The 27,739-nt window shown below is 48.7% G+C and overlaps 1 protein-coding gene across 2 annotated transcripts in view; it reads right to left on the reverse strand.

Moving 5' to 3' along the window:
• The window catches only part of NPHP4 (nephrocystin 4), a 570,758-nt gene that overhangs the window by 175,561 nt on the left and 367,458 nt on the right, over positions 1 to 27,739 (reverse strand). For both annotated transcript variants that reach the window (XM_077458285.1, XM_077458284.1), the window contains exons 14-17: positions 22,378 to 22,523; positions 7,480 to 7,671; positions 4,540 to 4,727; positions 4,023 to 4,183 (exon numbers count right to left, since the gene is read on the reverse strand). In XM_077458285.1, the coding sequence (XP_077314411.1) occupies positions 4,023 to 4,183; positions 4,540 to 4,727; positions 7,480 to 7,671; positions 22,378 to 22,523 (687 nt within the window). The remainder of the gene's footprint in view (positions 1 to 4,022; positions 4,184 to 4,539; positions 4,728 to 7,479; positions 7,672 to 22,377; positions 22,524 to 27,739) is intronic.

Here is a 27,739-nt window from a genome sequence, read left to right on the forward strand (position 1 = left end):
TTCAGTCCCAGCTCCCACACCTTCTTCAGTCCCAGTCCCACAACTTCTTCAGTCCCAGCTCCCACAACTTCTTCAGTCCCAGCTCCCACACCTTCTTCAGTCCCAGCTCCCACACCTTCAGTCCCAGCTCCCACACCTTCAGTCCCAGCTCCCACACCTTCAGTCCCAGTCCCAGCTCCCACACCTTCAGTCCCAGTCCCAGCTCCCACACCCTCAGTCCCAGCTCCCACACCTTCTTCAGTCCCAGTCCCAGCTCCCACACCTTCTTCGGTTTCAGCTCCCACACCTTCTTCGGTTTCAGCTCCCACACCTTCTTTGGTTTCAGCTCCCACACCTTCTTCGGTTTCAGCTCCCACAACCTCTTCAGTCCCAGCTCCCATACCTTCTACAGTCCCAGCTCCCACACCTTCTTCAGTCCCAGCTCCCACACCTCCTTCAGTCCCAGCTCCCACACCTCCTTCAGTCCCAGCTCCCACACCTTCAGCTCCAGTTCCCACACCTCCTTCAGTCCCAGCTACCACACCTCCTTCAGCTCCAGTTCCCACACCTCCTTCAGTCCCAGCTCCTACACATTATTCAGTCCCAGCTCCCACACCTTCTTCAGTCCCAGCTCCCACACCTCTTACAGTCCCATCTGCCACACCTCCTTCAGTCCCAGCTACCACACCTCCTTCAGTCCCACCTTACCACACCTTCTTCATTCCCAGCTCACACATCTTCTTCATTCCCAGCTCCCACACCTTCTTCATTCCCAGCTCACACATCTTCTTCAGTCCCAGCTCCCACACCTTCTTCATTCCCAGCTCACACATCTTCTTCATTCCCAGCTCCCACACCTTCTTCATTCCCAGCTCCCACACCTTCTTCATTCCCAGCTCACACATCTTCTTCAGTCCCAGCTCCCACATCTTCTTCATTCCCAGCTCACACATCTTCTTCAGTCCCAGCTACCACACCTTCTTCAGTCCCAGCTACCACACCTTCTTCAGTCCCAGCTCACAAATCTTCTTCAGTCCCAGCTCCTAGACCTTCTTCATTCCCAGCTCACACATCTTCTTCAGTCCCAGCTCCCACATCTTCTTCATTCCCAGCTCACACATCTTCTTCAGTCCCAGCTACCACACCTTCTTCAGTCCCAGCTCACAAATCTTCTTCAGTCCCAGCTCCTAGACCTTCTTCATTCCCAGCTCACACATCTTCTTCAGTCCCAGCTCCCACATCTTCTTCATTCCCAGCTCACACATCTTCTTTAGTCCCAGCTCCCACATCTTCTTTAGTCCCAGCTCCCACACCTACTTTAGCTCCCACACCTTCTTCAGTCCCAGCTCCCATACCTTCTTCAGCTCCAACTGCCACTCCTACCCTACATTCCCAGATCCCCTGCCCCTCCATTTACACCTGCAACTCCTTCAGCCCCAGCTCTCCCTTTCTTCCTTCAGTCCCAACTACCACTCCTCCTCCAGTCCCAGCTGCTTCTCCCCCTATAGTCCCAGCTGCTTCTCTTTCTTCAGTCCCAGCTCCCACACCTCCTTCAGTCCCAGCTCCCACACCTTCTTCAGTCCCAGCTCCCACACCTTCTTCAGTCCCAGCTCCCACACCTTCTTCAGTCCCAGTCCCACAACTTCTTCAGTCCCAGCTCCCACACCTTCTTCAGTCCCAGCTCCCACACCTTCAGTCCCAGCTCCCACACCTTCAGTCCCAGCTCCCACACCTTCAGTCCCAGTCCCAGCTCCCACACCCTCAGTCCCAGCTCCCACACCTTCTTCAGTCCCAGTCCCAGCTCCCACACCTTCTTCGGTTTCAGCTCCCACACCTTCTTCGGTTTCAGCTCCCACACCTTCTTTGGTTTCAGCTCCCACACCTTCTTCGGTTTCAGCTCCCACAACCTCTTCAGTCCCAGCTCCCATACCTTCTACAGTCCCAGCTCCCACACCTTCTTCAGTCCCAGCTCCCACACCTTCTTCAGTCCCAGCTCCCACACCTTCTTCAGTCCCAGTCCCACAACTTCTTCAGTCCCAGCTCCCACACCTTCTTCAGTCCCAGCTCCCACACCTTCTTCAGTCCCAGCTCCCACACCTTCTTCAGTCCCAGCTCCCACACCTTCTTCAGTCCCAGCTCCCACACCTTCTTCAGTCCCAGCTCCCACACCTTTGTCAGTCCCAGTCCAAGCTCCCACACCTTCTTCAGTCCCAGTCCCAGCTCCCACACCTTCTTATACTCCAGCTGCCACTCCCACCCTACATTCCCAGATCCCCTCACTCTCCAATTACAGCTGCCACTCCTTCAACCACAGCTCTGCCCGTCTTCCTCCAGTCCCAACTACCACTCCTCCTCCAGTAGCAGCTGCTACTCCTCCTCTAGTCCCAGCTGATACTAATTGGGTCTCAGCTGCCCCAGTCCCAGTTGCTGCTTCTCTTTCTTCAGTCCCAGATCCCACTCCTCCTTCAGTCCCAGCTGCTACTACTCCTCCAGTCCCAGCTGCCACTCCTCCTCCAGGATTGTGCCCAGGGCATGACGGACGTTCCCCCTATGTCATCAAGCCATTCTGTGCCCACAGGAGAATGATGCAGAGAACGCCACTCACATCACTACATGAATGCCATATTCTGAATCCTTGAGGATCACCCACCACTGGCACTGGAAAATGAATTTGTTATAGTAATATTACGCATTTACATTTTTTCACTTCGTTCTCTTTTGTATGTGACTCCAAAACAGCAAAATAAACAACATTCAAGGGGATTACAGCACAAAGAGTATAACTTGTTGCTTCATTAAATAATATTACAACAACTTCAGGCCCACCTGTCCTTTTCATTTACTAACCTGCTCTATGCAGTTGAGATGCAGATGTGTGTTCAGTAGACATGTGTGATTAGTAATTCGTACATTCGTGAGGATCCAAAATACAAATTTTTATGCATACAAATTTTGTATGAAATACAAAATTTAGTTTACGAATTTCGCATAAGTTTATCATAACAAACTTTCATTATTGTTGTGAAAAGTTAACGAAACGAAAGGTTAAAAACCAAGGACGTCAGCACAGTACAGGGATGGTGGGAGCCCCTCATAATGATAAATTTATCATACCGAACTTTCCTTATTGTTATGAAAAGTTTACGAACCTAACGAAAATTCGTATTTCGTACGAATCTGAATTGAATTTCGGACACAAATTAATTTTAATACGAAACGGAACGAAACAAAACAAATTTATTGATGGCACACATGTCTAGTGTTCAGATCCTAAATGGCTTTCATATGTACAACACGTGAGATACTAACGAGGTGTAACCAACCACATAGCAACCATTACATATTCATAGAAAATGTCATAAAAAACAGGAGTCTAATTTTCTTTCATTGAAATATGTGTTCATGCTGGCCAACTGCATCAAAGTGATTCTTCTATGGAAAACTGGTTTAAAGTGATCCTCTCTGGTCAACTGGGTCAAAATGATCCCTCTCTGGCCAACTGTGTCAAAGTGATCCCTCTATAGCCAACCGCGTCAAAATGATCGCTCTCTGGCCAACTGGGCAAAATTATCCCCCTGTGGCCAACTGCATTAAAGTGATCACTCTCTGGCCAGCTGGGTCAAACTGATCCCCCTCTAGCCAAATGTGTCAAAGTGATCCCACAAAGGACAGCTGTGTCAAAGTGATCCCCCTCTGGTCATCTGTGTCAAAGTGACCCCTCTCTGGCCAACTGGGTCAAAGTGATCTCTCTCTCGCCAACTATGTCAAAATGATCCCCCTCTGGCCAACTGGGTTAAAGTGACCCCTCTCTGGCCAACTGGGTCAAAGTGATCTCTTTCTCGCCAACTATGTCAGAGTGATCCCCATCTGGCCAACTGGGTCAAAGTGACCCCTCTCTGGCTAACTGGGTCAAAGTGACCCCTCTCTGGCCAACTGGGTCAAAGTGATCCCAGTTTTGCCAGCCCCTACTCTATCTTGTAGATTGCAATCCTCTGCTAAAACAGCACACTCCAAAAACAAACTATTAGTCACCCACACAGTACCTTCATTTCTACTGCGGCTGACCCAATGAGCAGCAGGGAGTCTCCATCCCAAACATCAATCTGTAGAGTCTGGAGAGCCAGATACCGCAGAAACCAGCGCTGTTCTCCTGACTTTAGGAATCCGGGGTCCACCATGTACTTCAACTGATAACCCGGACAGCCTGTGAGAAAAAGAAAATAAAAAAATGAATATAAAAATTATTTTAGTCAACTATTTCAAGATTTCTTTTTACTTGGTGCTATTTTATTATAAAGAGAAGTCCTTTTTCTGTGTTAATAGACTTTCCCAGTTTTTAGACATATTGTATCCTGTATCATGTTATTTACCAGTAAAAGCCTCCCTTGTGTAGCCATCCAAAAGCACTGAGACTGCTGCTGGGTGCCGCCATCTTGGATGTGATGTCAGCCTCCCCAACAGACTCACAGCTGTCGCTCAAGTGACACTCCACAGTATCCCCCTATGCTCCTGCTCTGACATAGATAGCAATGAAGGGAAGGAGATAAAACAGACACTCACCCTGGTTTATCGAGCCATCCTTATTGAGCGACACAATCACCCGGGCCGGGGTTTCCGTCCTTGACGCACCTTTGGAGTGAACCTGTACTAGCTGCAAGCGAGGCGTGGTTACTGGCTGGAATCGATAGAACTGGAAGGTGAAGTAAAGGGTCTGCGGCCAGTTCAGTGACGAGTTACCTTCCGGTATGCTAAGCAAAGGAAAAAAAAGAATTTGTATTATCATTCCAGGAATATAATAATAAAGCCCAACGCCAGCTCAGACACACAGAAAGATATACAGAATGAGGCCCCCTTTGCTTAAAAACAGGGGAGTCTTAGTTCGCTTACATTGCAATACATATCCAAGCTAGCCAACTGCATTTAGAGTGATCCCCCTCTGGCCAACTTTTTAAAAGTGATTCCTCGCTAGCCAGCTGTGCCATAAAGATCCCACCTGGCCAGCTATTTTAAAGTGATCCTTCTCTGGCCAACTGCATCAAAGTAGTCCTCCTTTCTGGCCAAATGTGTCAAAGTGATCCCTCTCTCTAACCAACTGTGTCAAACTGGTCCCCCCTCTGGTTAACGGTGTCAAAGAGGTCCCCCTCTCTGGTCAACTGTGTCAAAAGTGGTCCCCCTCTCTGGCCAACCTTTTTTAAAGTGATCCCTCTCTGGTCAACTTCATCAAAGTGACCCCCCTCTCTGGCCAACTGTGTCAATGTGAACCCCCCCCCCCCGGCAAACTATGTCAAAGTGATCCCCCTCTCTGGCCAACCTTTTTTAAAGTGATCCCTCTCTGGTCAACAACATCAAAGTTATCCCCCTCTCTGGTCAACTGTGTTAAAGTGATTCCCTTCCCTGGCCAACTGTGTCAAAGTGATCCCCCTCTCTGGCCAACTGTGCCAAAGTGGCCCCCCTCTCTGGCCAACTGTGTCAAAGTGGTCCCCCTCTCTGGCCAACTGTGCCAAAGTGGCCCCCCTCTCTGGCCAACTGTGCCAAAGTGGTCCCCCTCTCTGGCTAACTGTGTCAAAATGATCCCCCTCTCTGGCCAACTGTGCCAAAGTGGCCCCCCTCTCTGGCCAACTGTGCCAAAGTGGTCCCTCTCTCTGGCTAACTGTGTCAAAATGATCCCCCTCTCTGGCCAACTGTGTCAAAGTGATCCCTCTCTCAGGCCAACTGTGCCAAAGTGGCCCCCCTCTCTGGCCAACTGTGCCAAAGTGGTCCCCCTCTCTGGCTAACTGTGTCAAAATGATCCCCCTCTCTGGCCAACTGTGCCAAAGTGGCCCCCCTCTCTGGCCAACTGTGTCAAAGTGGTCCCCCTCTCTGGCCAACTGTGCCAAAGTGGTCCCCCTCTCTGGCTAACTGTGTCAAAATGATCCCCCTCTCTGGCCAACTGTGCCAAAGTGGCCCCCCTCTCTGGCCAACTGTGTCAAAAGTGGTCCCCCTCTCTGGCCAACTGTGCCAAAGTGGTCCCTCTCTCTGGCTAACTGTGTCAAAATGGTCCCCCTCTGGCCAACTGTGTCAAAGTGATCCCTCTCTCAGGCCAACTGTGCCAAAGTGGCCCCCCTCTCTGGCCAACTGTGCCAAAGTGGTCCCCCTCTCTGGCTAACTGTGTCAAAATGATCCCCCTCTCTGGCCAACTGTGCCAAAGTGGCCCCCCTCTCTGGCCAACTGTGTCAAAAGTGGTCCCCCTCTCTGGCCAACTGTGCCAAAGTGGTCCCCCTCTCTGGCTAACTGTGTCAAAATGATCCCCCTCTCTGGCCAACTGTGCCAAAGTGGCCCCCCTCTCTGGCCAACTGTGCCAAAGTGGTCCCCCTCTCTGGCCAACTGTGCCAAAGTGGTCCCCCTCTCTGGCTAACTGTGTCAAAATGATCCCCCTCTCTGGCCAACTGTGCCAACGTGGCCCCCCTCTCTGGCCAACTGTGTCAAAAGTGGTCCCCCTCTCTGGCCAACTGTGCCAAAGTGGTCCCCCTCTCTGGCTAACTGTGCCAAAATGGTCCCCCTCTGGCCAACTGTGTCAAAGTGGTCTCCCTTTCTGGCCAACTGGGTCAAAGTGATCCCTCTCTCAGGTCAACTGTGTCAAAGTGGTCTCCCTCTCGAAAATTGTGTCAAAGTGATTCCCCTCTGGCCAACTGTGTCAAATTGACCCCCCCCCCCCCCCCCGGCCAACTGTGTCAAAGTGATCCCCCTCTCTGGCCAACCTTTTTTAAAGTGATCCCTCTCTGGTCAACTACATCAAAGTGACACCCCTCTCTGGCCAACTGTGTCAAAGTGGTGCCCCCCCTCTGGCCAACAGTTTCAAAGTGAGCCCTCTCTAGCTAACTTTTTAAAAGTGAGCCCTCTCTGGCCAACTGTGTCCACGTGCAGACTGTATGCTGCATGGCCACCATTGCCCAACTAAAGGGAAGAACCACTGAGCCTGGAGTATGCAGATAAATTCCTGTAAAATGCGTGCAAACACATAATTGTATATATAAACACAGGAGAAAAGTTCTCAGAGCTATTCTTCCTGTAAAACTGATGCACATTCATGTGTAGATGCCAGCAAAAAAATTATGGTTATTAAGCAATTTTCTTTCGAGGTCAAATGTTATTCTTAAAAAAAAAAAAAAAAAAAAGAAATAGAGTCGTCTGGGAAATGACTGCCTTATGGCCACTAGATGGTGCTGATGACCATGGGAAATAAATACTTAATGTAATCATTAGCGCCAACTAGTGGCCATAATGCAGTATTTTCCTAATACACTGCATTCTGTATGAATGAAAAAATTTCCACCTGGAGAGTGAATATCCTAACAACATTTGATTTTGCCCCCCCTTGCACACAAGAAAGGCACATGCAATTTTGTAGGGCAAACAGCTCTGTAAAGTTTTCGTGCACATGCCCCATGGTGTTTGTTTATACCTCAAAGGTCAATTTCTTCTGCATTTAACGCACTTACTTTAACTAAAGTCGGTTCTCACCTGCTGAATGCCAGGAACTGCAGGACTATTTCATTGCACTGCAGATAATCAGCTTCTTCTCTCTGAGGGTTAAAGTTCACCGGACTCGAAGGATCGACCACTTCAGCTACTTCGTTATTGCAGTCCAAAATTTCCGGGAAGGCAACAGAGTGAAGGCGGGCCAGGGCGGCTCGGGACAAAATGGAGGTGGTGCTGGGAGGAAGAAAAGTCAGCGATCAATAGGAAGCCAGAGAATAAACCTTCCTGTAGCCTCCTGATCCTCCATAGACACATGGCAGGGAGTGAGCGTTGTCACCCCTGGACAGCTCGTGTCTTGCAGGATCACCGGAGAAAAATTCAACAAATATAAATAAATAACCTGAAAAACAGAAAACTAATGCAGCCGCCACATCTAAGGGCTGGTAAACTGCAATATATGACATTTCTGTTCGCTGGATTAGATACTCTTTAATGTATATCTGACTTTTCCAGATCACGGCCCGCGGCAGGATTCCAGAAGAGTGTAAATTGGTGTGTCGGAGGCAGATAAACACATAATTTATGACATGCGTTCCCTTCCCTATTTCCAAATGTTATCGGTGGCGGATGATGAATGGCTGGAGTACAGTACATAGATCCGTGTACAGTTTCCATAAACAGAATCTTCTTCTCTTATGAAATATAACAGAGATATACATTGTATGACCTCACTATAGAGGAATACGGTTGTCTTCTACTCTCTGGTCAGGAGCGTATATATGAATAGAAAACTAGAAAAAGTATTCATACCCTTGACATTTTCCACATTTTCTCATGTTACAACCAAAAACATAAATGTATTTTATTTGGATTTATTGTGATAGACCAACACAAAGTGTCACATAATTGTGAAGTGGAAGGAAAATTATAAGTGATACAAATAAATATGTAAAAAGTGTGGGGGGGGGGAGGGGGCATTTGTATTCAGTCCCCTTTACTCTGATACCCCTAACTAAAATCTAGTGGAACCAATTTCCTTCAGAAGTCACCTAATTAGTAAATAGAGCCCACCTGTGTGTCATTTAATCTCAGTATAAATACAGCTGTTCTGTGAAGCCCTCAGATGTTTGTTAGAGAAACGTAGTGAACAAACAGCATCATGAAGGCCAAGGAACACACCAGAACACAGTGGAGAAGTATAAAGCAGAATTAGGTTATAAATAAAATCTCCCAAGCTTTGAACATCTCACGGAGTTCTGTTCAGTCCATCATCGGAAAATGGGAAGAGTATGGCACAACTGCAAACCTACCAAGACATGGCCGTCCACCTAAACTGACCGGGCCGGGCAAGGAGAACATTCATCAGAGAAGAGCCAAGAGGTCCATGGTAACTCTGGAAGAGCTGCAGAGATCCACAGCTCAGGGGGGAGAATCTGTCCACAGGACAACTATTAGTCGTCTCTCCACAAATCTGCCCTTTATGGAAGAGTGACAAGAAGAAAGACATTGGAGAAAGAAAGTCATAAGAAGTCCTGTAAATTAGGTGACACTCGCGCTTTGGTAATGTGGAGTGACTATATCTGGCCAATGCTGTATATACTGTCTGCCTTGCAAGGGGGAGCAAATGTGGCGATTGGTTAAACTAAACAGCGTTTGCCCCACCCCCACCTCTATCTAATGAGAACTTTATGCTTAATCAATAAGTTGATGATGGGTGGCAAACTATAAATGAATAACTCTAATATTACATACTTTTTTTTGATAATAGTGACTTGATTTATAATGTAAAGTGACTTGTGATAATATGTGCAAATACAGCAAAACAAAGTGGTTGGTGCGCCGTGCTCCAAAGGTGACTGTACTTCCACCACTGTCTGGTTCTGCACTCACCAGATGGGTTGGACTCCTCTGCCTTATTTCAGGAAGAGTCAACTGTGCTTCACAATTATGAGCCATTTTGTGTTGGTCTATCACATAAAATGTGGGAAATTTCAAGGGGTATGAATACTTTTTCAAGACACTGTATGTATTCATAACACTAACCGGCCCGCTTAAAGCTGAACTCCGGGCACAAAAACTTTAATTCAATATATTTCTCAATAGTCACGAAGGATACAAATTTACTTTGTGTGCACCCAATGCCTTTACAAATCTAGATATTACCTTGTAAAAGTAGCAGTGACATCAGTACAGTTAATACATAGCCTGTGCAGAGAGCAGAACTGTGGGAGTGGCCCAGCAGTCTCCACCCACAACTGGAAAGGTAGCAGTGACATCACTATTGTGTTATACGTAGCCTACGCAGTGAGCAGAGTAGTGGGAGGGCCCCAGCAGGTCCCACCACACTACTGGAAATATAGCAGTGACATCATCACTGCTGTACATAGTCTGTGCATACAGTAAAGCTGTGGGAGGGACCCTGCAGGCTCCACCCACTATGGCCTGCCTGCATAAAACTACAGAAGGGGGGCGGAGACAAGACCAGTCCCCCTGCACAAGGAGAGAGGGCAGCGGTGAGTGGTCTTTATTACAGGAAGCTCCCACACAGAGGTAAAGTTTGTAATAGTATAGAATGCAGCCACATGGAGTATATAATGTACATATACTGTATCTTATGCCTGAAGTTGATGTGTTGAAAGCAGAAAAAAAAAATGGACAAGTGTAAGGATTTCAGGGACTTTGACAAGGATACTATTGTAATGTGTAGGGTCAGAGCAATACCATAACTGCAGCCCTTGTGGGATGTTTCCAGTCCGCAGTGGTCAGGACCGACCTTTGTTAGAGTGGTCTAACAAAGGAGAACTGGTGAAAGGGTCAAAGGCAGCCAAGGCTCATAGATGGAGGGAAGGTTCATTAATGGAGGTGGGGGGTGGAGTCCATTGATGGAGGTGGTGAGGGGAAGGCACATTGATGAAGATGGGGAGGGAAGGCTCATGGATGGAGGTGGGGAGGGAAGGCTTATTGATCGAGGTGGAGAGGGAAGGCTCACTGACAGAGGTGGGTGAAGAAGGCTCACTGATGGAGGTGGGGAGGGAAGGCTCACTGACAGAGGTGGGTGAAGAAGGCTCACTGATGAAGGTGGGGGAGGGAAGGCTCACTGATGGAGGTGGGGAGGGAAGGCTCACTGACAGAGGTGGGTGAAGATGGCTCATTGATGGAGGTGGGAAGGGAAGGCTCATTGATGGAGGTGGGGAGGGAAGGCTCATTGATGGAGGTGGGGAGGGAAGGCTCATTGATTGAGGTTGGAAGGAAGGTTTACTGATAGAGGTGGGGATGGAAGGCTTATTGATGGAGGTGGGGAGGGAAGGCTCATTGATGGAGGTGGGGAGGGAAGACTCATTGATGGAGGTGGGGAGGGAAGGCTCATTGATGGAGGTGGGGAGGGAAGGCTCATTGATTGAGGTTGGAAGGAAGGTTTACTGATAGAGGTGGGGATGGAAGGCTTATTGATGGAGGTGGGGAGGGAAGGCTCATTGATGGAGGTGGGGAGGGAAGGCTCATTGATGGAGGTGGGGAGGGAAGGCTCATTGATGGAGGCGGGGAGGGAAGGCTCATTGATGCAGGTGGGGAGGGAAGGCTCATTGATTGAGGTGGGGAGGGAAGGCTCATTGATGGAGGTGGGGAGGGAAGGCTCATTGATTGAGGTGGGGAGGGAAGGCTCATTGATGGAGGTGGGGAGGGAAGGCTCATTGCTGGAGGTGGGGAGGGAAGGTTCATTGATGGAGGTGGGGGAGGGAAGGCTCATTGATGGAGGTGGGGGGGGAAGGCTCATTGATGGAGGTGGGGAGGGAAGGCTCATTGCTGGAGGTGGGGAGGGAAGGTTCATTGATGGAGGTGGGGAGGGAAGGCTCATTGATGGAGGTGGGGAGGGAAGGCTCATTGATTGAGGTGGGGAGGGAAGGCTCACTGACTGAGGTGGGTGAAGAAGGCTCATTGATGGAGGTGGAAAGGGAAGGCTCACTGACGGAGGTGGGGAGGAAAGGCTCACTGACGGAGGTGGGGGAAGAAGGCTCATTGATGGAGGTGGGGGAGGGAAGGCTCATTGACGGAGGTGGGAAGGAAGGCTCACTGACGGAGGTGGGGAGGAAAGGCTCACTGACGGAGGTGGGGAGGAAATGCTCACTGCCGGAGGTGGGGAGGAAAGGCTCACTGACGGAGGTGGGGGAAGAAGGCTCAATGATGGAGGTGGGGGAGGGAAGGCTCATTGATGGAGGTGGGGAGGGAAGGCTCACTGACGGAGGTGGGGGAAGAAGGCTCATTGATGGAGGTGGGAAGGGAAGGCTCACTGATAGAGGTGGGGAGAGGGAAGGCTCATTGATGGAGGTGGGGGGAGGGAAGGCTCATTGATGGAGGTGGGAAGGGAAGGCTCATTGATGGAGGTGGGGAGGGGAAGGCTCATTGATGGAGGTGGGGAGAGAAGGCTCATTGATGGAGGTGGGGGAGGGAAGGCTCATTGATGGAGGTGGGGAGGAAAGGCTCACTGACGGAGGTGGGGGAAGAAGGCTCATTGATGGAGGTGGGGGAGGGAAGGCTCATTGATGGAGGTGGGGAGGGAAGGCTCACTGATGGAGGTGGGGAGGGAAGGCTCACTGATGGAGGTGGGGAGGGAAGGCTCACTGACGGAGGTGGGGGAAGAAGGCTCACTGACGGAGGTGGGAAGGGAAGGCTCATTGATGGAGGTGTGGGGAGGGAAGGCTCATTGATGGAGGTGGGGGGAGGGAAGGCTCATTGATGGAGATGGGGGGAGGGAAGGCTCATTGATGGAGGTGGGGAGGGGACGGCTCATTGATGGAGGTGGGGAGAGAAGGCTCATTGATGGAGATGGGGAGGGAAGGCTCATTGATGGAGGTGGGGGAGGGAAGGCTCATTGATGGAGGTGGGGGAGGGAAGGCTCATTGATGGAGGTGGGGAGGGAAGGCTCATTGATGGAGGTGGGGAGGAGAGGCTCATTGATGGAGGTGGGGAGGGAAGGCTCATTGATGGAGGTGGGAAGGAAGGCTCACTGACGGAGGTGGGGAGGAAAGGCTCACTGACAGAGGTGGGGAGGAAAGGCTCACTGACGGAGGTGGGGGAAGAAGGCTCATTGATGGAGGTGGGGGAGGGAAGGCTCATTGATGGAGGTGGGGAGGAAAGGCTCACTGACGGAGGTGGGGGAAGAAGGCTCATTGATGGAGGTGGGGGAGGGAAGGCTCATTGATGGAGGTGGGGAGGGAGGGCTCATTGATGGAGGTGGGGAGGGAAGGCTCATTGATGGAGGTGGGAAGGAAGGCTCACTGACGGAGGTGGGGAGGAAAGGCTCACTGACGGAGGTGGGGGAAGAAGGCTCATTGATGGAGGTGGGGGAGGGAAGGCTCATTGCTGGAGGTGGGGAGGAAAGGCTCATTGACGGAGGTGGGGGAGGGAAGGCTCATTGATGGAGGTGGGGGAGGGAAGGCTCATTGATGGAGGTGGGGAGGGAAGGCTCACTGATGGAGGTGGGGAGGGAAGGCTCATTGATGGAGGTGGGGGAAGAAGGCTCATTGATGGAGGTGGGGAGAGAAGGCTCACTGATGGAGGTGGGGAGGGAAGGTTCACTGACGGAGGTGGGGGAAGAAGGCTCATTGATGGAGGTGAGGATGTAAGGCTCATTGATTGAGGTGGGAAGGAAGGTTTACTGATAGAGGTGATGAGGGAAGGCTCATTGATTGAGGTGGGAAGGAAGGCTCACTGATGGAGGTGGTGAGGGAAGGCTCATTGATTGAGGTGGGAAGGAAGGCTCACTGATGGAGGTGGTGAGGGAAGGCTCATTGATTGAGGTGGGAAGGAAGGTTTACGGATAGAGGTGGTGAGGGAAGGACTACTGATGGAGGTGGGGAGGAAAGGCTCACTGACGGAGGTGGGGGAAGAAGGCTCATTGATGGAGGTGGGGAGGGAAGGCTCATTGGTGGAGGTGGGAAGGGAAGGCTCATTGGTGGAGGTGGGGAGGGGAGGCTCATTGATGGAAGTGGGGAGGGGAGGCTCATTGATGGAGGTGGGGGAGGGAAGGCTCATTGGTGGAGGTGGGAAGGGAAGGCTCATTGATGGAGGTGGGGAGGGGAGGCTCATTGATGGAAGTGGGGAGGGGAGGCTCATTGATGGAAGTGGGGAGGGGAGGTTCATTGATGGAGGTGGGGGATGGAAGGCTCATTGATGGAGGTGGGGGACAGGAGGCTCATTGATGGAGGTGGGGGACGGGAGGCTCATTGATGGAGGTGGGAGAGGGAAGGCTCATTGATGGAGGTGGGGGAGGGAAGGCTCATTGATGGAGGTGGGGAGGGACGGCTCATTGGTGGAGGTGGGAAGGGAAGGCTCATTGATGGAGGTGGGGGAGGGAAGGCTCATTGATGGAGGTGGGGAGGGAAGGCTCATTGATGGAGGTGGGGGAGGGAAGGCTCATTGATGGAGGTGGGGGAGGGAAGGCTCATTGATGGAGGTGGGGAGGGAAGACTCATTGATGGAGGTGGGGAGGGAAGGCTCATTGATGGAGGTGGGGGAGGGAAGGCTCATTGATGGAGGTGGGGGAGGGAAGGCTCATTGATGGAGGTGGGGAGGGAAGACTCATTGATGGAGGTGGGGAGGGAAGGCTCATTGATGAAGGTGGGGAAGGAAGTCTCATTGATGGAGGTGGGGGAGGGAAGGCTCATTGGTGGAGGTGGGGATGGAAGGCTCATTGATGGAGGTGGGAGGGAAGGCTCATTGATGGAGGTGGGGAGGGAAGGCTCATTGGTGGAGGTGGGAAGGAAGGCTCATTGATGGAGGTGGGAAGGAAGGCTCATTGATGGAGGTGGGAAGGAAGGCTCACTGATGGAGGTGGGGAGGGAAGGCTCATTGGTGGAGGTGGGAGGGAAGGCTCATTGATGGAGGTGGGGAGGGAAGGCTCATTGGTGGAGGTGGGAAGGAAGGCTCATTGATGGAGGTGGGGAAGGAAGGCTCATTGGTGGAGGTGGGGATGGAAGGCTCATTGGTGGAGGTGGGGGAGGGAAGGCTCATTGATGGAGGTGGGGAGGGAAGGCTCATTGATGGAGGTGGGGAGGGAAGGCTCATTGGTGGAGGTGGGAAGGAAGGCTCATTGATGGAGGTGGGAAGGAAGGCTCACTGATGGAGGTGGGGAGGGAAGGCTCATTGATGGAGGTGGGGAGGGAAGGCTCATTGATGGAGGTGGGGAGGGAAGGCTCATTGGTGGAGGTGGGAAGGAAGGCTCATTGATGGAGGTGGGAAGGAAGGCTCACTGATGGAGGTGGGGAGGGAAGGCTCATTGGTGGAGGTGGGGATGGAAGGCTCATTGGTGGAGGTGGGAGGGAAGGCTCATTGATGGAGGTGGGGAGGGAAGGCTCATTGATGGAGGTGGGGGGAGGGAAGGCTCATTGATGGAGGTGGGAAGGAAGGCTCACTGATGGAGGTGGGGAGGGAAGGCTCATTGGTGGAGGTGGGGATGGAAGGCTCATTGGTGGAGGTGGGGGAGGGAAGGCTGGCCCATGTAGTCTGATCCAATAGAAGAGCTACTGGAGCTCACATTGCTGAAAAAGTGAATACTGGTTCTGATAGAAAGGTGTCAGAACACACACAGCATCAAAGTTGTTGTGTATGGGGCTGTGTAGCTGCTGACAGCTCAGGGTGTCCATGCTGACCCGCGCCCACAGCCAAAAAAAGCCTAAAATGGGCATGTGAGAATCAGAACTGGAGCATGGAGCAAAGGATAAAGGTGGCCTGGTCTGATGAAAATAAGAATGGTTTAAGGAACAATTTTGGGGTATTGACTTGGCCTCCAAATTCTCCAGATCTAAATCCAATCAAGCATCTGTAGGATGTGCTGGAAAAACAAGTCTGATCCATGGAGGCCCCACCTCACATCTTACAGGACCTAAAGGATCTGCTACTGATGGCTTGGTGCCAGATACCACACCGTACCTTCAGAGGTCTAGTGGGGTCCATACCTGGACGGGTTATGGTGGGTGGTCATAATGTTATGACTGATCAATGTGTATACATACAGTATATATTTGTGGTATATCCTTGCAATGTGTCATGTTGTGAAGCCAGGGTAGCATAACAAAATATAAAACTGATAATAGGGAGTGAAGCTGAACAGACGGGATGAGTCAGCCCCGCTTGGCATTTTGTACAGACACATGGTAACTGCTATTTCTGTTTTAGGAACAATCCTACACGGATCTTTTTTAAACTAAAGTGAATCAGACGGTCGCTTATCTAAAGAGGAGAATAATCCAACCTGAAAGTTTTCAGAGAATCGCACCGAGGTGTCTGAAGGATGAACACTACTCAGGGCAGGTGACGATCCCCATGAAGGGATCCGCCTGTAAACTGGATGGGTCTGCAGAGACCAAAGGGGAATGTTCAGAGATCAGGTCCAGGATCAATCCATCTATCAGCAAAGCCCCTACTCCCCTACTGATTGCTGAGCTATTAGGGGGACTTCTGCAGAGAGACCGCTGCTTTCAAACAGAGAGCAAGGATCCAAGCTGGCAGGGGATAGGCTTTTCTACTCTGGCTGTGGCTGCTTTCTAAAGACAATGATCTGCAGATCCTCTCTGTAAATCGGGGGACCATAATCTCTTCAATATGATGGACATATTGTATATTTTACACATATTTGTGGACTGAAAAAATTAGTTTTATAAATGAATAAATAAACACACTCTAAGAAATAACTTCAGAAGTCCCCCCTTTCACATCAGACACTTCCCATCGCATCAAAGCCCCCCTCAATTTCCATTAAGTCCTCCATTAACATCAGAAGCCCCCCATAACATCAGAGTTCCCCCTTCACATCAGAAGCTTCCTCATTTCATCAGAGCCCTATCTCCCCATTAATCAGAGCGCCCCTTCCACATCAGAGCCCCCCCATTTCATCAAAGTCCCCCTCAATTTCCATTAAAGGCCTCCCTTAACATCAGAAGCCCCCCATCAGAGTTCCCCCTTCCACATCGGAAGCCCCCTCATTTCATCAGGGCCCCACCTTCCCTTCCATTAGCATCCCCCTTTAAAATCAAAATCCCCCCCCCCCCCAATCACATCCGAGTTCCCCCTTCAAATTCAAAGACCCCTCATTTCATCAGAACCCCACCTCCTCTTCCATTAGAGTCCCCCTTTCACACCAGGGCTCCTCTTTTACATCAGAAGCTCCCCCCCCCCCATTTTCTGAGAGCCCCCCTCCACATTCACCAGAGTGCTCCTCCCACACATCAGAAGCCCCCCCCCCATCAGAGTCCCCTTCAAATCAGTCCCCCTTTCCCATAGGACACTTCCCATCACATCAGATACCCCCTCACTTTCCATTAGAATCCCCCTTTAAAATCAAAAGCCCCCCTTAATCACATCAGAGTTCCCCCTTCAAATTCAAAGCCCCCTCATTTCATCAGAACCCCAATTCCTCTTCCATTGGAGTCCCCCTTTCACATCAGGGCTCCTCTTTTACATCAGAAGCTCCCCCATTTTCTCAGAACCCCCCCCTCCTAAATCATCTGAGTATCCCTTCCACATCAGAAGCCCCCTCATTTCATCAGAGCCCCACCTTCCCTTCCATTAGCATCCCCCTTTAAAATCAAAAGCCCCCCCCAATCACATCAGAGTTCCCCCTTCAAATTCAAAGACCCCTCATTTCATCAGAACCCCACCTCCTCTTCCATTAGAGTCCCCCTTTCACACCAGGGCTCCTCTTTTACATCAGAAGCTCCCCCCCCATTTTCTCAGAGCCCCCCCTCCACATTCACCAGAGTTCTCCTCCCACACATCAGAAGCCCCCCCCCCATTAGAGTCCCCTTCAAATCAGTCCCCCTTTCCCATCGGACACTTCCCATCACATCAGACACATCAGATACCCCCTCACTTTCCATTAGAACCCCTCTTTAAAATCAAAAGCCCCCCAATCACATCAGTTCCCCCTTCAAATTCAAAGCCCCCTCATTTCATCAGAACCCCAATTCCTCTTCCATTAGAGTCCCCCTTTCACATCAGGGCTCCTCTTTTACATCGGAAGCTCCCCCATTTTCTATGAACCCCCCCCCCCTCCTAAATCATCTGAGTGTCCCTTCCACATCAGAAGTCTCCCATTTCATCAGAGACCACCCCCCCCCCCCCGCCTCCTCAGAGTCCCCCTTTTACATAAGAGCTCCCTTCCTCATCAGTCCCCCTTTCCCATCAGAAATCTTCCATCACATCTGAAGCCCCCGTCACATCAAAGTCTCCCCCCCCATCACATCAGAGCCCTGTTTCGCATCAGCCCCTCTTTCCTATCAGAAATCTCCCATCACATAACAAGCCCCTCCCCCACACCATATTAGAGTCCTCTACTCATCAGAAACCTCCCATCACATCGGAGTTCCTGTGGGCCGGGTAAAATCTTGCAGAGGGCTGGATGTGGCTTGCGGACCGTAGTTTGGAGACCCCCGGGTATGACATGTAAAAGTGCACACAACATTTTAAATCCAATACTAAAATGTATTTAGAGGATTTAAACTCAAAGTTCAGTTGGGCTTCAAAGGGGGTCTGAGGGATGCTGCCCTGGGCCCCAAAGATGATGTCTCTGGAGGACCCAGTGATGGCGCTCCAGCCTTGTACAGATCCCCGCAGACAGTGTCTATGTTGCTGCATAACTTGTCCATCAGCACCACGGAGAGCTCCAGCACTGTCCACCCTTCATCAGAAAAACACCCGCCTGCAATCAGATCTGCCAACCAATAATTGCTCTTAATGGTTTTCGGCTTCTCGATTACTGAACAATTGCATTTAAAATGCAGAAAAAAAGAATTCACAATCCGGTTTAATAAAGAGATGGTAATTTGGGTCTGCTTGGTTGGACGGTAATTCAGCACAGCGTTTGAGGGAACAAAGTAAAGAGACTGACAAAGCAGGCTGAGCTCAAGGGCACGAGGCGGTTCAATGGCATTAGCCGGAGCGAAACCGCGCCATACAAACACTGATTTATATCTCACGTCCCGCGCTGTTGATCTGCTGAGATATCAATGTGACTTTTTTAATGGTATCTCGGTGCTGGCGGCAGGACGGATGCATTCATGGGACTTTTTTTTTTTGTTCCAGCTGAGGAAGAAGAGGTTTGTGACTATAAGGACGCCCGAACATTTATATAGAGGAATAAAGCTGAACTCCTGGTAATAAAGATATACGGCCTGAATGAACACCAAGGAATTGTGGACTTTTATATTCCGTGCCCTCTAGGCTGAGAGCTCGGAACAAGAATAAATACGGCGCTGGATTTGACTTCCCAGTACGGTTCGCAGAGGTGAGGAGCATTTTGACCACCCTAATGGTCCATGGGAAAATGTCTAGTGTACTTCACGATACACACATTTCAAATTCCCTAAAGTGTGTGACCCCTGGTGGTCACATGCCCCTCCGACCCTGTCCTCATCTAGTATGGGCACCCCCAACCAACCTGTTGCTGATTGGCCTGCAGAACCTTCTTCTCCCTACTTCTCTCGTTTTCTCCCTCCCCTGCCCAGGGCCGTCTTTAAGGCAGGGCAAAAGGGGCAGCTGCCCTGGGCCCTGTCATTGTTGGGGGCCCAAAGCAGCTGCCTCATACTTGCCAACTATCCTGGTTTAAATTCCCTTGCCCCTTGAAGTCTTAAGCCTTGTACACACGGTCAGAGAATCCGTCGGAATGTGTCCTATCGAACCATGTTGTCGGATAATCCGACTGTGTGTGGTATGCATCGGACTGATTCCGTCCGAATCTCCGTCCGACCCAATTTTCCAACATGTTGGAAATATTTCCCCGACCAACTGGGCCGGTCGGACCTAATCCGATCATGTGTAGAGCATTTTGATCAGACCAAGTGCCACGCATGCTCAGATCAAATTCCTACATCAAAGCTATTGGCTACTAGCCTGAATGTAGTCCCATCGTAACGAAATTACGTCATCACGTTCTGAAAGATCGGATTTTTCTCCAACTTTGTCCGACCATGTGTATGCAACAGTTTCGGACAAGATCCGACGGACAAAATCCGACGGGCAAAATCCGACGGCAGAATCCGACGGATTTGGTTGGGGAAATCTCCGACTGTGTGTACAGGGGCTTAGTCCTGTGCTGTGTCCCAATATCTGGTACTAATGCTGCCCAGCTCTGCCCTATTGTTGTATACAAGTAACTCACCTGTAGACCCTGTGTTTACATGTAAATAACCGGCATTGATATGTAAATAGCAGCAGCATAAGTAAGTAAATAGATGCGGCCGGCGGCATTGATATGTAAATAAAGGCAGCATTCATATGTATATCATGCTCCCCTGCAGTGAGGTGATGATATGCTGTAACCTCTAGCAACGAATCAGTGAGCTGTAATGTGTGCTGTAACCTCTAGCAACCAGTCAGTAAGCAGTATTGATATGCTGTAACTTCTGAAAACCAATCGCAATTGCTGCCTGATCTGATACAGTAAACTGATTTTAAGTCTAGCTGTTATTTATTGTATGTCTCAGAGCAGGTGGAGAATGAAATTGCATGGGGGGGGGGGGGGGGCAAGAAAAATTTTGCCCAGGGTCCAATCAATATTAAAGACGGCCCTGCCCCCGTCTCCTACCTTCCTTTTGTTTTCTTTTCCCCCCAACCCCTTCTCAGCTGGAGTCCTCTCTCCGATGAGGCGGAAGGCCCATCCCCACCCCTCTCCCCTTCCCTTTATTTAGTATTTTTCTTTGTTGTCGAATTGGGTCTTCCAGTCCCATCATTTGAGACCATCTCTAGCCAGGGCAGGCGGCTTATGTTGTAGTGTACACAAAATGTAACTTTCGATACCGTTATTGTTACCGCAATTATTTTCCCCTGCGTGGGAAACAACTACTTTTTTGTTTATTGTGTCATGTTTGCTATCTTTTGTCTCAATAAATATGATTGTATCAGAAAATCAATGCGTAAAAATTCTAATGAGAATGCCATTCCAAAATAATCCAAAAAGTATTATTGATGTTAGTTGGCACTATATAAATCCTGTATAATAATAATCAAGTTTTTGGGGCTCAAGGATCTGCCCCTTTTTCAGGGCTATAAAAGATATATTGTCACGGTTGGGGTCAGGCTAGAAAAAAACAGTAGCAATAGCAGTAGAGAGGCTCCCACCAACCAGCAGGGTAAACACACAAGCAGGACACCCTGGCTGATGACGTGGGCTCACCCAAGGTGTGGGATCTAAGCACTAAATGGGGTTTAGCAGAGCTCCTGATGGGTTTTGCTGCGTGTTAGTACTAGGCTGCAGTCCTCAGGATCACCCCAACAGGACTGGAGGAAGACGGGGTCCAGTAGCAGATATAGCAAGTTGGGATCAAGAAGAAGCTTAGTCAGTAAACAAGCCAAAGGTCAGCAACAAGTGGCTGCATGGAAAGAAGAAAGAAATGGCTGCACATCCAGAACTTTCACAAAGATAACACCAAAGACACCTAACTGTGGTTACGTAGACGCGTTTCACACATACATCAGATGTATGTGTGAAACGCGTCTACTGTTTGCCTTTTATTTTGTTTCTCAAAGATGACACCAATCAAAAGTTCTGGATGTGCAGCCATTTCTTTCTTCTCTCCAATTTTCCCACAGCCTTATCTTTATACACCTGGATCAGCAGTTCTTTTTCTTGTAAACAAGTGGTTGCAGGTTGGGATCAAACAGAAACATAGTTGAAGAACAGAGTGGTAGAGGAGATACAGACAACAGCAGGAGCGACAACAGAGACAAAAGTGAGCTGGAGAGAGCACAATCATCTGGCAAACCAGAAGTGCAAAGGTGTGGCTTAAATAGGAAATCCAGACAGGGAGCTGTCCAGCATCTCAGGTGGTTCAGCAAGAAGAGATACTGCCAGGCACAGCAGAGGTTGTAGATCTGGGTCCTGACAGACACAGTGTAAGGAAGCTGGGTGTTACACAAAGATCTGGGAGTGAGCATGTGCATTTTTCTGGGCATACAGTTACTACTAGACATGTATTAGCATGCATGTGTAGGGGTATTATTGCACACAATGGCTCATACAGACATTCTGCACTGGTACTAGCACCAAATGGCCTGTATAGGCTAGGGCAGTGATGGCGAGCCTTGGCACCCCAGATTTTTTTTTGGAGCTACATTTTCCATGATGCTCATGCACTCTGCAGTGTTGCTGAGCATCATGGGAAATGTAGTTCCAAAACATCTGGGGTGCCAAGGTTCGCCATCACTGGGCTAGAGTCTTCAGTTAGTTCCTCGTGTGCTCCGTCTGTCTTCCCATGTATGACCCAGCTTGCCTTTGACCCGCCTCTGAATTTTTGTCTACCTGTTGTAAGCTCGACCTGTGTTTCGGAATATGCATCCTGTCTTCTGATTTACTACCTTGCTGCCCGGCTGTTGAACTGATCGTGGCCTTTATCCTGACATTGCCTTATGCTCTTGTCCCTGGTTATCTGGTTGTTGCCTTGGGTCGTATCTTGACGCTGTCCCCTGCCTTCTGATTTGGTAATTCGCTGCCTGGCTGTTGGAAACTATCAGCTTGTGCCCTGGCTTGGTTCCTGTCTACTGATCAAGTGTTACCGACCTCCTACATCTCAACGAGTCTGTCCCTCACACCAAACATCTGACGCTGCTTGCAACACTCTGCTTCCTTACATTCTCTATCACCATTACTTAGGGTGTTGGACAAGAGGTGCAAGAGAAGCCATCTCTTCATCTCAATCTCCACCAGGTACACCAGCCAATGAAGACCAAGAGCAAGACCTGAGCTGTGAGATCTAAGGAAGTGAGTATCTGAATCCAGAACAATTGTGAACAAGAGTGGGCTTAATGGAGAAAAATTTCAGAGGGGGGAGGGGGTGGGTTGTTATGTTATTCTTTAAATCTGCAGCTTCCATTACAAATACCCAGTCCTAGGTATCTATCGTGGTACTGGGAATTACCGTTCTGTATTGTTAGGCCTGTTTTTCCACTTACCTCCCAGTCTGAGTCCCCATTGCAACAACAGGAGCGTGGACGGGAGAGAAGGCCAGTTCCTGGAGATGGTCGGTGTTGGAGTAGTCCAGGTTACGGTCACCCATCTCTGCTTCAAGGTGGGTAATTCCACTCACTCCTGGGATCTCCTATTAAATAGTAAAATTTGATTAAACGATCGGCTGCATGAGGGGAGATGTTGGTTTGCAGTGAAGGCCAAAAATATATATTTTATTCAGTTTAAACGCAAATGTAAATTTAACCACTTGCTTACTGGGCACTTAAACCCCCCTCAGTCCCAGACCAATTTTCAGCTTTCAGCGCTGATGCACTTTGAATGACAATTGCGCGGTCATACAACACTGTACCCAAATGACATTTTTATCATTTTTTTCCCACAAATAGAGATTTCTTTTGGTGGTATTTAATTACAGCTCGGAGTTTTATTTTTTGCTAAACAAACAAAAAAAGATGCAAAATAAAAAAAATAAAAAAATCATGTTTAATAGTTTGTTATAAAATTTTGCAAACAGGTAATTTTTCTCCTTCATTGAAGTACGCTGATGAGGCGGCACTGATAGGCTGCACTGGTGGGCACTGATGGGCTGCACTGGTGGGCACTGATAGGCTGCACTGGTGGGCACTGATAGGCTGCACTGGTGGGCACTGATGGGCTGCACTGGTGGGCACTGATAGGCTGCACTGGTGGGCACTGATAGGCTGCACTGGTGGGCACTGATAGGCATAGTTAAGGTGGCACCAATAGGCATAGTTAAGGTGGCACTGATAGGCACAGATAAGGTAGTACTGATGGGCACAGATAAGGCGGCACTGATGGGCACAGATGGGCACAGATAAGATGGCACGGATGGGTGGCACTAAGGGGCACTGATAGGTACCACTGATAGATGGGACTGATGGGCACTGATAGGTGGCACTGATAGGTGGCTCTGATAGGTGGCACTGATGGGCGGCACTGATGGGCACTGGTAGATGAAACTGATGGGCACGGATATGTGGCACTGGGGTGCAGCACCGTTGCTGAGGCAGATTGCGGGCACTGATGGGTGGCACTGTGGGCACTGCTGGGTGGCACTGTGGGCACTGCTGGGTGGCACTGACGGGGGGTACTTATTTATTGATGGGTGGCACTGGCAGGGGGCAGGTGGGCACTGGCAGGGCTGGCCGTGATCGGGACTGATGTCCCAATCACGGCCGCCGGTGATCGGCTTTTTTTTTTTAGCCGATTACCGGCTTCGTTGTATCACATGATCAGCTGTCATTGGCTGACAGCTGATCACGTGGTAAGGGGTCGGGATCGACCCCTTGCTCGGATCGGTGATCAGGTGAGTCTCATAGAATCGCCGATCACAGAGTGCTGTAGCCGTCATTTGGCTATAGCGCGGATCTCAACTGGTTAAACACGCCGTTTCTTTCTCAACCACTTCAGCTCCAGAAGATTTACCCTCCTCCCCCTTCATGACCAGGCCATTTTTTGCAATACAGCACCGTGTTACTTTAACTGACAATTACGCGGTCGTGCGACGCTGTACCCACATAAAATTGATGTTCTTTTTTTCCTACACATAGAAATTTCTTTTGGTGGTATTTGATCACCTCTGCCGTTTAAATTTTTTTGCGCTATAAACAAAAAAAACGTAAAAAAAACAAAAAAAACAATACTTTTTACTTTTTGCTATAAAATATATCCAGTTGAAAAAGAAAAAAATTCTTCAGCAATTTAGGCCAATATGCTACATATTTTTGGTAAAAAAAATGCCAATAAGCGTATATTTATTGGTTTTTTCAAAAGTTATAGAGTCTACAAACTATGGGATATATACTGGAATTTCTATTTATTTTTTATTTTTTTTCATACTGGTAATGGCGGCCATCAATGAGAATATTACATAAGACCAATAAAAAATAAAATAAAACAAAAAAAAGAATTTTTAATACATAGATGTTGGCTTAGTGAGAAGTCTGGCCATGTAGAGTATAGTATACACTCAATACTTGGTCGGGGCTCCTTTTGCATGAATTATGGCATCAATGCAGCGTGGCATGGAGGAGATCAGCCTGTGGCACTGCTGAGGTCTTATGGAAGGTCGGGTTGCTTTGATAGCGGCCTTCAGATCGTCTACATTGTTGGGTCTGGTGTCTCTCATCTTCCTCTTGACAATACGCCACAGATTCTCTACGGGGTTTAGGTCAGGCGAGTTTGCTGACCAATCAAGCACAGTGATCCCATGATCAGGTTTTGGTCATTTTGGCAGTGTGGGCAGATACCAAGTCCTGCTGCAAAATGAAATCATCATCTCCATAAAGCTGGTCAGCGGAGGGAAGCATGAAGTGCTCTAGAATCTCCTGGTAGAGGGCTGCGCTGACTTTGGACTTGATAAAACACAGAGGACCAACACCAGCAGATGACACGGCTCCCCAAATCATCACTGCCTCTCCACTCCTCCTCCAGACTCTGGGGCCTTGATTTCCAAATGAAATGCAAAATTTACTTTCATCCGAAAAGAGGACTTTTTCGGGGCCACTGAGCAACAGCCCAGTTATTTTTCTCCTTAGCCCGGGTAAGACGCTTCCGACGTTGTCTCTGGTTCAAGAGTGGGGTGACACAAGAAATAGGACAGTTGTAGCCCATGTCCTGCATGTGTGTGGTGGCTCTTGAAGCTCTGACACCAGCCATAGTCCACTCCTTGTTTATCTCCTCCACATTCTTAAATGGCCTTTGCTTCACAATCCTCTCAAGGCTGCGGTTATCCCCGTTGCTTGTGCACCTTTTTCTACCACACCTTTTCCTTCCTTTCAACTTTCCATTGATATGCTTGGATACAGCACTCTGTGAACAGCCAGCTTCTTTAGCAATGGCCTTTTGTGACTTCCCCTCCTTGTGGAGGGTGTCAATGACTGTCTTCTGGACAACTGTCAAGCAGTCTTCCCCATGATTGTGTAACCTACTAAACCAGAACGAGAGAATATTCAAAGGCTCAGGAAACCTTTATAGGTGTTTTGAGTTAATTAGCTGATTGCTAATTCAACTTTTTCACAATATTCTCATTTTAAAATTAAAAGAAAGAAATGTTTGAAATCTATCACTCTGTGTGTAACATATCTATATAGAATATAGGAGTTTCACCTTTTGAATTGAAGTACTGAAATAAATTACCTTTTTGATGATATTCAAATTTTTTGGGATATACCTGTATTGCAGGGTATGCTAGCAGCTACAATTTATTCTGTTTTGTTTGTACTCACAAGAACTGTTACTTTTTGTTAGGGCTGTGGAAATGAAAAGATGAATTCCTCGATTAATTTTTTTCGATCAATCAAAATTCTTTTGATCGGTACTCGCCTCTCCGCCGGCTTCCGGGTCTTCAGGAAGTTCCGTCGGAGATCCGGTGACGTCACGGACATCGACGTCACCGGACTCCTCACCCCTTCCCCAAATGCCTCCATCTGCTAATGAAGGGAAGGGGGGGAGGAGTCCGGTGATGTCGAAGTTCTGTTGAACGTACCGCGTACGGGGGAGGAGCTACGCATGACGTCACCCTGCTGCTGCCCTATGGAACTAACACGATTGTCGGCTTTACATGCTGTGTTTTTATCATCTTTATGTGAGTAGTTTGTGTTTTGAACACAAAAATGAAATCTTATACTTAAGCGGTGAGCACTGAGATCTTTTCTTTCTACCCATGACCCGGCGTCCTTGCTGAGATCTAAGGAGACGTGAGAGAAGTTTATGGTCCGTGTTATCCCTTTTGATACCCGCTTGTGTGACCCCCTGTTTGCACCGGGGTCCATGCCATAAGGTGAGAGTGATTAGTTAGACCGGAGGTGGAGGGATTGTCACTCTACTGTGGGAAAAAAAATGACAGTTTGAATTTAAAACGTATTTGTGTGAACTGTGAAGTCAAGTCATGGATTGTGGAAACTAACTAGTGTCGGGTGATTGTATATAGTGTATACCACATTTACCACTGACTATGCAGAGCTGCAATGCAAGGAGATCAGCTAAAAGTAGTTGGATCTGTATGTGCATTATAATTAATCGAAATTAGTCGATTAATCGATTAAAAAAAAAATTGATTAATCGAACATGAAAATTTTAATCAGTAACAACTCTACTTTTTGTATATATATCTGAAATCACATCGGTGTGAACCAGGCTTAATTGTACTGCTTCTCCTTTTACCGTCCAGTCACAGGTTGGGGGCTGGTCCGGGATGACCTGAGCTCAGAGGAAGTGGGTTAAATGATGCTGATTATCAGGCTAGTGGCAGAAAAAAAAAGTATTTCGGGGGTTTAAAAACTGAACATTGCAGCAAAATCTGATTTTGATATTTTATCTATTAATGGCCTATTTATTTTTATCCTATTATTTTTGCCTGGTGCTTATTTTTCAGATTAATGGTGCTGGCCACCAGACTGATGACATCTAGTGGCAGAAAAAAAGTACTACGGGGGGAAATCTCTGGATGGAAAGTGAATTTTGCAGCAAAGGCCAATTTTGTGATTATATCTTTCAAAGGGATATTCATCAGGGATGCACTGACACCGGTACTTGCCCCAAATGCTCCCCATACCGAAACCGATACTTTGCATTGTGGTTTGCATCAATACAAAATAAATAGGAGCAATCACATTGTAAAGAATCACATGCGATTTGAACAGGAAGGCAATCATGAGAAGGAAGTGCCACCAGCACACCTGGATCTCCAAAATTGGGTCCAAAATTGTAATCACATAGTATACAAAAAAAATAGAAGCAACATTTCGGCGCCACGCAGGACCCCTTCATCAGGACACATGCCTGATGAAGGGGTCCTACGTGGCTCTGAAACTTTGCTTCTATTTATTTTTTTGATACTATGTGATTAAAATTTTGGACCCAATTTTGGAGATCCTGGTGTGCTGGTGACACTTCCTTCTTATGATTGCAGTTGGTTCCAGCCATTGGTCATTTCAGCACCCAATCTAAGATACAGCTGTTTGCGTAGGTACGTGTGCGTTGGGAGTATTGCATTGGTTGAACAGGAATCCGATGCGATCGCATGTGATTTTCCTCACCCCTCCTGTGTGTGTATAGAAAAGGGAATAAAGTGCCATCTAGTGGGAAGTTTAATGTGGTGCGATCGCATGTGATTTTCCTCACCCCTCCTGTGTGTGTATAGAAAGGGAATAAAGTGCCATCTAGTAGGAAGTTTAATGCTGTGTGAGCGCATGTGATTTTCCTCACCCCTCCTGTGTGTGTATAGAAAACGGAATAAAGCTCCATCTAGTGGGAAGTTTAATGTGGTGCGATCGCATGTGATTTTCCTCACCCCTCCTGTGTGTGTATAGAAAACGGAATAAA

This window comes from Lithobates pipiens, unplaced genomic scaffold (assembly GCF_037356315.1).
Source record: "Lithobates pipiens isolate NorthernLeopardFrog02 unplaced genomic scaffold, aLitPip1_a1.2 Scaffold_27, whole genome shotgun sequence".
Taxonomy (NCBI): domain Eukaryota; kingdom Metazoa; phylum Chordata; class Amphibia; order Anura; family Ranidae; genus Lithobates; species Lithobates pipiens.